We start from the raw sequence: 11,718 nt of genomic DNA on the forward strand, positions 1-11,718 counted from the left end.
TTGGTTCATTTACAGACGGGAAGTATATGGATGTAAGTCAACCATTTGAAATTGTTTTCAGACTAGACAATCTAAACTGATGGGGACTATGGAATATGGATGCAGTCCACAGCGCATGCGGGCGCCTCGCCAGTTCAGCATCGCCACCACAGGCTTCCGACCGGCGCTGCGCTAAAAGCGTGTCTGGGAGAAACATAGCCAATAATGATCCTCAGATGTAACTAGCTAAACTCCATTTTTATCTTCTTCAGTACTCCTCAAATGCCACGAGCCTTGTGATGATCTGGGGTTTTTGCTGCCAAGCGAAATCCCGAACTCGGGTTCTAGTGAGCAACCAGCTTAACTTACCGGTTACTACGGAGTAATTATAAGTTATCAGGTACTAGTCTAACCAGGCACAGGGCAGATTTTGGGCAACGAGCCAGACTGTGTCAGCGAGATAACTAACTAACTTAACAGTTCAGATGAGTAACTTATGTAAGCAGCATGCTGTTCTGGCCCGGAACCACGTGAGATAACCGTCAAGCGTTATCTCTTTGACCGCCCGGCCGGGGACTTAACCATCGGGCGCATCTCACCGCCCGGCAGAGAAATGCGACGGGAAGGGAAAGAAAAAAAAAGTGCAAGCCCGCTTTCCCCTCCGACTTTCTCTTCCTCGCCATCATCATTCAACCCCATTGTATTTGCTCTTCAATTGGGACGAGCAATTGAAAGAACCGTCATCATGGCCGACCAGGATATCCCCCATGCTACCTTCGACACCATTCTCACTCTGGACTTTGGTTCTCAATACGTTAGTCTCTTCCCCGCTTCCTCTCCTTTAGAGTCTCGCAATAGTTCAATGTACCCCGCCTATCGCAACCTGAGTCACTGACACATTTTCTACCACCCAGACTCACCTCCTGACCCGGAGACTGAGAGAGATCAATGTCTACAGTGAAATGCTTCCTTGCACTCAGAAGCTAGCCGATCTCCCTTTCAAGCCCAAGGGTATCATTCTCTCCGGTGGTCCCTACAGTGTCTATGAGGAGGGTGGTAAGTAAATCATGAAAGCTCGATTCTCCCTGCCGGATTGACTCATTCCACCCGGTCACCTTCTACAGCCCCCCACGTCGATCCCGCCTTCTTCGACCTTGGAGTTCCGATTCTCGGTATCTGCTACGGTCTGCAAGAAATCGCCTACCGATTGGACAAGAGCAACGTCATCGCCGGCACCGAGCGCGAGTACGGTCATGCCGACCTGAACGCCAAGCGCCTCGACTCCCAGGGTCATGTCGACAAGCTGTTCGCCGGCATCGAGGATGACATGCTGGTCTGGATGAGCCACGGTGACAAGCTCGCCAAGCTGCCCGAGGGCTTCCACACCATTGCCACCTCCGCCAACTCCCCGTACGCTGGTATTGCCCACGAGTCCAAGCCCATCTACGGTGTCCAGTTCCACCCCGAGGTCACCCACACGCCTAAAGGTACGCTGCAATATGAATGGGTTGTGTGACTCGTTGTAGCTTCTAAGGTATTGACTGGCCTAGGCACAACCCTCCTCAAGAACTTTGCCGTCGACATTTGCGGCGCTCAACAGAACTGGACCATGTCTCGCTTCGTCGACCAGGAAATTTCCCGCATCCGCAACTTGGTCGGTGAGACCGACCACGTGCTGGGTGCTGTGAGTGGTGGTGTTGATTCCACCGTGTAAGTGCCGGGCTCAGTTTCTTGCTAGCTTGCAAGTGCTAACACCCGTCACTAGGGCTGCCAAGCTGATGAAGGAGGCTATTGGTGACCGTTTCCATGCCGTTCTTGTCAACAACGGATGCATGCGTTTGAACGAATGCGACATTGTCTCCGAGACCCTGAACAAGCACCTGGGCATCAACTTGACGGTTGTGGACGCTTCCAAGCGTTTCTTGGATGGACTCAAGGGTGTCACCGACCCCGAGAAGAAGCGCAAGTTCATTGGTGGCACGTTCATTGATGTCTTCGAGGAGGAGGCCCAGAAGATCGAGGCCGAGGCCGAGCATGCTGGTGCCAAGATCAAGTGGTTCTTGCAGGGTACCCTGTACCCTGATGTCATCGAGAGTATCTCGTTCAAGGGCCCTTCTGCCACCATCAAGACCCACCACAATGTTGGCGGTCTGCCCCGTACGTTATCTTACTTAATTTTTCTCCTATCTGAAGAAGTCACAAAGCTAACTATATGCAGAGCGCATGATTGATGGCCAGGGTATGAAGCTTATTGAGCCTCTTCGCGAGCTCTTTAAGGATGAGGTGCGCGCCCTGGGTCGCCAGCTGGGCATTGCCCACGAGCTGGTTATGCGCCACCCCTTCCCCGGACCCGGTATTGCCATCCGTGTCCTGGGTGAGGTAACCCCCGAGCGTGTTGAGATTGCCCGCCGTGCCGACCACATTTTCATTTCCATGATCCGCGAGGCTGGTCTGTATGACAAGATCGCTCAGGCCTATGCCGCTTTGGACCCCAGCAAGGCTGTTGGTGTTATGGTACGGATGGGTTCCCCTACCCAATTGCCAGAGAATCCGATCTTAATACTGATGTTGATGTCAACTTTCACAGGGCGACAAGCGTGTCTATGCTGAGATCATCATCCTGCGTGCTGTCGAGACTACCGATTGTAAGTAGCTCTTTTTGTTTTGAGTCATGACTCACCTCGACTAACTGTCTGCCAGTCATGACTGCTCGTGCCTTCCCCTTCGACAACGAGTTCCTGGCTCGCTGCTCGACCCGCATCATCAACGAGGTCCACGGTGGTAAGTCTTTCGTCTTGAGTTCGGATCTTGTTCCACGAGTGAACTTACTGATCGTGATTTGTAGTGTCCCGTGTTTTGTACGACATTTCTAGCAAGCCCCCTGCCACCATTGAGATGGAGTAAATAGCGAGTGTATTACGAGATTTCCCACATACTACCCTTTATATTAGAGGTACGGAGTTAATGGTATAAAAAAAGCGTTCAATTCAAACAAGTGCCTATGATCCAATTGTCCCGTCTTCTACAGCATGTATTGTATGTACAGTAAGTACTAGTCAAGCAGGACCGGACGTTGTCCTGCAGTTCATACAGTTGACTTTTGACTGTCGATGATGAGATCTGCTTGCCAGTTGGTGACGTCCTCACCGCCCGCCCGCCCGCCCGCTTGCTTCCCCCGCATCGCATCGGCTTCTTATCGCCGCTTTCCCTCTTCGTAATCTTTCGGTCTCTTCCTTTGAAATCCCAACAACAGCAGCTTGTCCATTCCAGTTCCCCTTCATTTCCTCCCCCACTCTTACTCCCGCACCAGCAGACCGAAGATGCGACCGGATGGCCCTCGTGATCCTGTAACCGGGCCTGATGGAGGCCCGGAGCCTCCCTATCCCATCCGCCTGGCTGGCCCGGTGATCAAGGGCTTTGGGCGGGGGAGCAAAGAGGTGATTGAATGTCCGCCGAACCCAACGTGCAGTGTGAGGCTGACCATGCGTTCATCTTGCAGTTGGGTATCCCCACCGCCAACATTCCGGCCGAGGGCCTCGCTGCATATCCGGACCTGCAGGTGGGCGTTTACTACGGGGTGGTCGCCTTGGATCCGGCCCGATTCGCCTTCGAGGATGCCTCGTCGCCGATCCGACCGGCCGTGTTAAGCATTGGGTACAATCCTTTTTATAAGAACCAGACACGGTCGATTGTAAGGCATTCCTTCCTTTCGGGCTCCATTTTTCAGTAATTGACCTCCCGGTGATGCTAGGAAATTCATATCATGCCATCTCTCTCGGCGCCGTCCCCCACCGCGGGCGGCGGTCCCACGAAATTCCACAAGCTCCCGGACTTCTATGGCACAGACCTGCGCCTACTGATCTTGGGGTACATCCGACCAGAGTACGATTATGTATCACTTGAGGCATTGGTGGAGGATATTCGCCTGGACTGTGAGGTGGCGCGTCGGAGTCTGCAGCGGCCAGCATATGCGTGTTATCTGGCCGGGGAAGAATGCGCGGAGGACGTAAGGGAGGCGCGCCAGTGGCTGACCCGGTTCGAATCACAATAACGGGCATGCGTCATAATGGTGCGTTTGTGCACAGATGTGCTAATTCACATTGACCATGTGCATTTAGATTTAGAGAGGGAGAGACACCCCGGAACGGAACGGCTATTGATCGCCGTCCCACTGATCGACGATGAGCGATATATAGACATCCACGCAACATGCAGATACACCTACATATACAATTACAATTTACACCATACAATCTACTATACATTCCATCTTGCAGGTCAAACTGATGAATCACCTCTGTGGTCTTCCCAAGAGGCCAAGCGAAACTCCGGCTGGTTCCACGTCGACCCAAGAAACTGGGCAAAACTCGTCGACGTCAGCCCAGCATGCCACACGCCTGCCTGATCTTGAGGCAGTCGGATTTCCTCAATCTATATTTGGACCGCTTTCCTCAATACCGCTCTTGGTTTTCTGACTTAAATGTACATAACACTTTGCTGTCTGACCCATTCTCAGTCAACCCTAATCTAATATTGCTCTCCCCCATGGAACGCCTTCGCCAGCATTTTCGACGACGTCGAAGTAGTTCTTCTGGCACAACTCCTCTCCAATCACCGCCCGGTGTCGACCTTCGTCGCAAAGATTCAGACACTGGTGCGCCCCGTCGGCTGTATCTGACCTCCGATACCCTCGAATTCGACGCTGGCATCATAGCCCGACTCCGTGCAGAGGGTTTCGATGTTGAATATTTGCCCTTCCCTGGGAGATATCACACAGACCGCGAGCGAGATCGAAAAGACCTCGAGTATCTCCTGCACGAACGGGAGGATGATCTTGAGCCCGGAGAACGATATGCCGTGGTCGGTCAGACACCCTTTTTTGCCCTTTGGACTAGTATAACCCAGAGACCCTCTGGGTAGATGTCCGTACACTGTGAAACTGTAGCTAAAGGTTTCCTCGTTAGCCTACAACAAACCGGCCTCACTGCTTCTCGAGTCTCACCATCAACCAGCAACATCCACCAACCCCTTCCCCCGACTTTGCACTCTGGTAGCCTACTACCCCCATGACTTCGACAACTGCCTCGACCATCTGTCCATCAACGCAAACGGCAGTCCCATTAGCAAAGTCCTTACCGCTCCTACAAATGCCAACACGACAACCTCTTCCTCCACTGCGCCAACGACCTACCCTCCATCGGTGACCCTTCTTCCCATCCAGATTCATCTCGCCGGAGACCACTGCTCAGCCGGCCCCGAGCCCTCCGCACCCACCCATACCCGCAAGCGTCACCGCTGCCACTCCTTCTTCTACCCAGAATCTAACGCAGGGTTTGCGGAGCCCTTCTCACCAAACTACGACGGCGTCGCCGCGCGATTAGCCTGGTCGCGAGCCCTCGAGGCCCTGAAGCGCGGGTTCGGCTGGCCCGGGAACGGCGGGGGATGGAAGGTCCCGGATGTAGACACCGTCTGGGAAGAATACTGGCGGTGCCTGGCGGCGTCGTCAGAGTCTTGCACCATGGCCGGTCAGCAACAAGACTCGTCTACTGCGGTGACAGATGAGCGAGAACGCTTGGCGGCCCAAATTGTCGGGCTGATGATAGGGAGCAGTAGTGGAGTGCAGCTGAACGCATCGGGGCCCAGTGATGACGACCATGCCTCTCTGGGAACTCCACTGGTGAATTGTGTGCCGACTATGATGGGAGGTGAGTCGAAACAATAATTCATATAACCGGGTATATATAACATTTGTATCTGATATGATTTAGGCACCACCCCCAAGTCCCTTACCCAATTCTTCACCACCCAATTCCTGCCGACGGGTCCTCCTGATCAACGGATTCGCCTCCTCTCACGCACTACCGGCGCGGATCGCATCGTCGATGAGCTGCACTTTTCGTTCACCCACAGCGAAGAGATTCCGTGGTTGTTGCCGTCGGTTCCACCGACGGGTCGGCCCGTGCGCATCGCCCTCGTCATGATGGCGAGTTTCTGCGCGGGGAAAGTCGCCCGTCTCAATGTTTATTGGGATCAGGCGAGCGTCTTGGTGCAGATTGGCTTGTTGGATCCGGCGGTTGTGCCGGCTGGGTTCAGCCCCACGGGGTTGAATCGCGCAGGGACGAAAGTCGTCGAGCGGTTGCCGGTGGTTGGGGCAGAAGCGGTGGAGAGGATTACTGTCTGAATTGGTATTGAGCTTGATGGTTTTTGCTATTATATATGATGACTTTATGGTACGGCATAGCGTGGGACATGATCATCTTCTGGCTGCAGAACTCTCTTATGATAGACAATTGTGTGATGAGCATGATGGCTGTGATTTGTTCCAATAGCAACATCAACTGTGCATTTATGAAGTCAAAAGGAGGCTCGATCTCAATGAAATCCTCGATATCATGGAAAGTTGAGCTTGCGGATTTCGCGACTCACGCCGCCAGGGGACTGAAGCGTCAGAACACTGGCTTCCTGCGCCAAAGACAGCACCTCTTCTACCACATGGCCGCGGGCTAAACCCGTTACTACCGCCCCCAAGAGAGTATCTCCAGCTCCATTGACACTGACAATATCTTCCTCCGCAAGTACGGCTGCTGGGGGGAACAAACGCATGTATACTCCTCCGATCACTGCATGGTGGGTGGGCGCACGGGATAGGATATATGGGGCGGTGTCCGGACTGGTCAGACGCGCGTCTCCCGGACGGAGAAGCTGTGTGAGAAGGACGCCTTGCCTGCCCAGCTTGGTGATAATGCACGGGATAAAGGGAAGAAGCTGGATGCTTTGCTGCGGAATGCCTTGATCCACGAGCTCGGCCGAAGTCATGGCTACCAATCGGTCTCGCGATCCAGACGCAGACATCCCCATTGCGTCAATGACATGCCACCAGTCTTCGGACTCGAGAAGACCATTATCCCGCGCGGCTGCGTACATCTCTGTCAGCTCCATCTGGTTGGGTGCCGCAAGACTGACGGTATTATTGGGAACACATTCGGAAGGCGTGACGGCAGCGGAGCGCCGGCCGAACAACCGACGGCTCTTGGCGGTCGAGACGGGTTCGAAGGCCGTTCGAGCCCCATGCTTCTTTGCAACTGTCATCCACTTTACAAGCACTTCTGGGCTCCAGTTCGCGTCCACAACCACCCATTTTGGTTGAGCTTGCGCAATTAATGGCTCCCAGAATCCGTCAAAATCTAGACTTTGTGCGGGCAATTCCATAATGGCCATATCAGCCATAGCGACAACGAGATCCTTCTTTGCATCGTTGACGGCCACATACTGCGCAGTACGCGCTCCTGATGATGCAGGAAGAACACGAATACCGGCTATGGGCAGCTTCTCATCGCGGAGGGAAGCGAGCGCGGTGCGGCCACTTAAATCGTCCCCAACTATACTGCAGAAGAGAACAGAGCTGTTGAGATATTTCGCCGCGATAGCCACATTGTGACCCACCCCTCCAAGGCTTTGTCCGATGACTGCGCGATTGGATGTCTCCAAGACGGGAGAAGTCGTTGGCTCAGTAGGACTAAAGTCACAGGACAAATCAATTGCCAGCGAGCCTGCCACAACAATGTCCGCCTTGGCAACACCCTTGGTCAACTGTTCAGTGGTCGAATTGAGATCCAGCTCTGCTTCTGCAGTTGCTCGGTCAGCCCCAGTGGTCTCGGAGATAGCTGGCATGTATCTGCGCCGACCATCTCGACATTAGGGTGTCTCTATGCTGAGCTAAAAAAAAACATGAGTACTCACCGTTCGTTCAATGACCCGCCAGATCGCTCGAGTTTCGAGAGTTCCAGAGCTACCTTGGCTGCACGCTCCACATTGGCCTCGACAAGGGCTCGGTTGGCCACTACACTCTTCCCACCACTTAGGTCCTTGATCTTTGCAAGTACGAATGGCGTATTGTCACTCCCTTGGTGCCCCTCGACTTCTGCAAGACGAATGGCCTCATCGATGATGCCATCCATCTCACTTTTTGCAATCGAATGCTCGAGGGGGACAGGGTTGGCAAGGAGAATACCGGACGAGACAGGAATCTGTGTTTGCGCGTCTGTGATGGAATTAGCGGCCTCATCGCACAGTGCTGACAAACGCCGATTGGCGAGAATGCAGAGATACCGCCAAGAGTAAACAGGAACTCCTGTGATGTGCCACTTACAGATAATTGCGGCCGCTTCAGCCTCATCATGGATGATCTTCGGACTCTTGAGGCCACTGTCGCGAGTATAGAAGGCGGGGAAATCCACGGCTCCTTGACGGCCATCTGCAAAGGTCCCCACGCAGACTCCCTCTGTCTCGAGATACTCCAGGGTACGCGGGATATCCAGGAAGCTCTTACACCCAGAGCTGACGACTGCCACTGGCGTTCGTCCCAGCTCGGTGAGATCAGCTATATCAACATTAGCGGGGAAGCTGATAGCAAGGATGATTCTTCGCACCAGAGATGTCCATCGAATTTTCTCCACCGCGATGTACGCCTCCTATGACAAGTCAGCTTGTTTGAGAACTGCCCTAGCTTGGAAGTACGGACCTAAGCCTCCCGTTCCGAAGACCTTGATTCCAGCCAGATGAGCCAGCACCATCGTGCCGGACACTGTTGTACCCCCGTGTAGTCTTTTGCCAGCTAGTCCCTGATACAAAGTTAGATCAACAATTCCAAGCCAGCTACAGACTTTTTGCCTTACTAGACCACAAATGTATCCCAGATCCCTCCGGGACACTTTCAAAGCGTTCTTCTTCTCCGCAGTAGATGCTAACTCGATGAGCTCTTCTGCGTTGAGGCCAACCCGGGCTTCGCCATAGAGAACTCCGATGGTAGCAGGAACGCCGCCATTGGCACGTACTACAGATTCCAACAGCGTTGCCAATGCGACACTTTCCGGATAGGGGAATCCTGCTCTTGTCAGCAATGTCTCGGCCGATCTACTGTGACACGCCTGATGAGAGCTTTACCATGTGTATAGATGGTTGATTCAAGGGCCACCACAGGTCTCCCCGTGGCGACGGCATCGCGAACCTCCTCCGATACTTTGAACAATTTACTATTAGCAAGGCCATGGTACCGTCGAGGTAGGCCTGCGGTTCTCACTGTCCGCCCGCATGTGCGAGCGGCCACTCGAGAGGCGAGCATTTGACAGCTGTTGCACAAGACTTGGTAAGGTAGATATTCGAATGGAAGATCTCTAAGACAATTGCAAAAGCTCGAGCTCATATGAGCATCTTAGAGGAGATGAGGACTGGTTGGAGGTGCGCGGTGGCCAGGGAGGACGACCGATGCAGGAAAGAAGATAATATGGTTCACCTGTTTTGGTGATAAGAATGGCGGAAAGGCGGAGAAGGAGGTTAGGCTACGAGTTAGCTAGCGGGTGGAGAAGTCCGGCCGGAACTCGTAATCGCCCCGAATCGGGACACCTCAGCATCTCCGCGTCTCTTTCCCGCTCGCCCAATTTCCTCTTGACTTGCCTCTCATTCTTCAGTGCTGATTATCTCTCTCTCTTTTTTTTTTTCTTCTTTTCTCAATTTTCTCCTGGCGAGAGACATTGTGTTTTAGGCGCGGTCTGCTTCACGGCCGCCCATTTGTCACAATGAGGCCCTTTTCCGCACTCACCGCGCTGTGCGGACTGTTTCTATCCACCAGCAGCTTTGTATGCGCCGATTCCACATCGTCAAGCTCGCCAGTCGCTCTTCCCAGCGACTTCAAGCCCGCTCAAGTATTCAAGAATACCAATTTGGTCCGAAACACCAATTTGGAGAAGAGCTACCTCCGTGAGACCATCAATGTCGTGGTCGAGAATGTGGCCAAGCAAGCTCAGAGTGACTACTATTTGGCTTTGCCATCCCACCTCTACGATAAGGTCGGAGTCCTCGAAGTCCGCGATAAATCAGCTCCGGAGAAGAGCAGGCTCAATGTGCAAGCTACTGAAATTGACCCAAGCAGGTGAGTTGGTCATTTTAGTCGCCAATGGCTCGTAGGCTGGTGGTGATGCCGGTGACGATGCCACGGTTGCTTGATCCGCAAGCACTCCTACATACCCCCCCGGCGAATTAAGACTGATGTATGCTATATTTGACGCACAGGGATCTCCAATACTACATCGTTCACTTCTCCGAACCCCTGCCGCCCTCCTCTCAGATCACTTTGGGAATCTCCTACTCTGTCCTCAACTCTTTCAGCCCGCGCCCGGCCGCTATCAAACAGATGGACCGACAGTACCTCACTTATTCGTTCTCCGCCTATGCTCCTTCAGCATACACGACAGTGACGCAGAAGACCAAGCTCAAGCTTCCCAGCACCAATGTCCCGGAATATACGACCACGGACTTGAAGTCGGGTGCGGACCCGGAGCGTCTGGGTACCAGCTACACGTACGGACCCTATGACACGGCTCAGGTTGCGCCCGGTACTAGTTACCCGATCGTCGTTCGCTATGAGTTCACCAAGCCGGTCATCACGGCTTCGCTGCTGGAGCGCGACCTGGAGGTTTCTCATTGGGGCGGCAACCTGGCCACGGAGGAACGCTACTGGCTGCGCAACAATGGCTCTGAACTCTTGGACCACTTCTCGCGCGTGGAGTGGACCCTCAGCAGTTATCAGCAACTCCCTTCTTCCTCCATTCGCGAGCTGAAGTACCCCCTGAAGCCCGGCTCCGTGGACCCTTATTTTATCGATGACATCGGCAATGTTTCTACAAGCCGATACCGTCCCGGGAAGGTTCCGAGCCGCGACGCATCATTGGAGCTTCGCCCCCGTTTCCCCATCTTTGGTGGCTGGAACTATAGTTTCCGCGTCGGCTGGAACAACGACCTCTCCACGTTCCTCCGTCGGGCCGTCGGCAGTTCTGACTCTTACGTGCTCAAGGTTCCCTTCATCGAAGGACCCAAGGCCTCCGAGGGCATCCAGTATGAGAAGGTCGTTGTGCGAGTGATCCTTCCCGAAGGCGCCCGGAATGTTCGCTGGGAGATGCTGGAAAAGGCTTCCAGCAATGGACTCCCTAGCTCTAGCCAGATCCAGACCGACGTGTCCGAGCACAAGACGTTCATGGACACTCTGGGACGGACGGCATTAAGCCTAACCGTCAATGGACTGACGGATGAAGCTCGTGACTCTCAGATTGTGGTAAGTTCCTTGACAATCATATAAACCTGACTCGAGTTGAAAACATACTGACAATTGAACTAGGTGACCTACGATTATTCCTTGTGGGATGGATTGCGCAAGCCGGTGACTATCACTGCCGGTCTCTTCACAGTATTTGTAGCCGCGTGGGCTGTGGGCAACCTTGACGTGAGCATCAAGAAGCGGTAGTCGTGAAGGATGTATGATATGATCCAGCTCTCTGTACCAGACCAGAAATGAAAATAGGTGTTCGCTGGTGTTCGCGTGTCCGTAGAGTGTCTACATGCTATTCGTAAGAGTTTATGGTCAGTTGAGATTCTCCCACACAGTCACACATGCATATTGGCATATTTTGAGGCTTCGCGCTAGCTGGTCGGCATCATCTAGCCAAACTCGATCTGCGCGTCCGAGTACAAACGAGGCCTCTGCGAAATCCAGGATCCATCCGAAGGGTTCAGAAGACGCGTGGTGCATGGATGAGGAATTAGTGGCTTTCGGGCACGGATGCAGACCGTTGGGTCGAACGCGTATCCAATAACAAAATCTCGTTGTAAGCATCACGCCTTGCAGTTCAGTGATTGCTTGCTGCATTGAGCAAGTCTGCGGTCCGTGAGATATTTACTAGTAGAAGC

At 53.5% G+C, this 11,718-nt stretch overlaps 5 protein-coding genes across 5 annotated transcripts; 4 read left to right on the forward strand and 1 right to left on the reverse strand.

The window, feature by feature from the left end:
* Window positions 1-599: 599 nt before the first annotated feature.
* gua1 (GMP synthase (glutamine-hydrolyzing)) lies at window positions 600-2,883 on the forward strand (the record flags this gene model as incomplete). The annotated part of the gene is made up of 9 exons (XM_025653165.1): window positions 600-793; window positions 894-1,035; window positions 1,104-1,466; window positions 1,530-1,689; window positions 1,745-2,136; window positions 2,198-2,493; window positions 2,567-2,624; window positions 2,680-2,760; window positions 2,825-2,883. The coding sequence occupies exons 1-9, from the start codon at window positions 725-727 to the stop codon at window positions 2,881-2,883; spliced, it is 1,620 nt and encodes a 539-aa protein (XP_025499654.1). The 5' UTR covers window positions 600-724.
* Window positions 2,884-3,299: 416 nt separating this feature from the next.
* On the forward strand, window positions 3,300-4,030 carry fmn1 (riboflavin kinase; the record flags this gene model as incomplete). The annotated part of the gene is made up of 3 exons (XM_025651449.1): window positions 3,300-3,416; window positions 3,479-3,670; window positions 3,731-4,030. The coding sequence occupies 3 exons, from the start codon at window positions 3,300-3,302 to the stop codon at window positions 4,028-4,030; spliced, it is 609 nt and encodes a 202-aa protein (XP_025499655.1).
* A 494-nt stretch (window positions 4,031-4,524) lies between these two features.
* BO66DRAFT_442666 (dienelactone hydrolase) lies at window positions 4,525-6,160 on the forward strand (the record flags this gene model as incomplete). The annotated part of the gene is made up of 3 exons (XM_025651450.1): window positions 4,525-4,843; window positions 4,944-5,684; window positions 5,748-6,160. 3 exons carry the CDS (start codon window positions 4,525-4,527, stop codon window positions 6,158-6,160), a joined length of 1,473 nt encoding a protein of 490 aa, XP_025499656.1.
* Window positions 6,161-6,369: 209 nt separating this feature from the next.
* BO66DRAFT_332877 (pseudouridine-5'-phosphate glycosidase/carbohydrate kinase family protein) lies at window positions 6,370-9,100 on the reverse strand (the record flags this gene model as incomplete). Its single annotated transcript, XM_025644154.1, has 7 exons — window positions 6,370-7,654; window positions 7,735-8,020; window positions 8,129-8,359; window positions 8,409-8,450; window positions 8,501-8,600; window positions 8,655-8,866; window positions 8,923-9,100. The coding sequence occupies 7 exons, from the start codon at window positions 9,098-9,100 to the stop codon at window positions 6,370-6,372; spliced, it is 2,334 nt and encodes a 777-aa protein (XP_025499657.1).
* Window positions 9,101-9,424: 324 nt separating this feature from the next.
* BO66DRAFT_395092 (dolichyl-diphosphooligosaccharide--protein glycotransferase subunit OST1) lies at window positions 9,425-11,325 on the forward strand. Its single transcript, XM_025648140.1, has 3 exons — window positions 9,425-9,907; window positions 10,048-11,086; window positions 11,150-11,325. Exons 1-3 carry the CDS (start codon window positions 9,555-9,557, stop codon window positions 11,273-11,275), a joined length of 1,518 nt encoding a protein of 505 aa, XP_025499658.1. The 5' UTR covers window positions 9,425-9,554; the 3' UTR covers window positions 11,276-11,325.
* Window positions 11,326-11,718: the final 393 nt, after the last annotated feature.

The sequence above is a fragment of the Aspergillus aculeatinus genome, assembly GCF_003184765.1.
Source record: "Aspergillus aculeatinus CBS 121060 unplaced genomic scaffold BO66scaffold_57, whole genome shotgun sequence".
In the NCBI taxonomy this organism is placed as follows: domain Eukaryota; kingdom Fungi; phylum Ascomycota; class Eurotiomycetes; order Eurotiales; family Aspergillaceae; genus Aspergillus; species Aspergillus aculeatinus.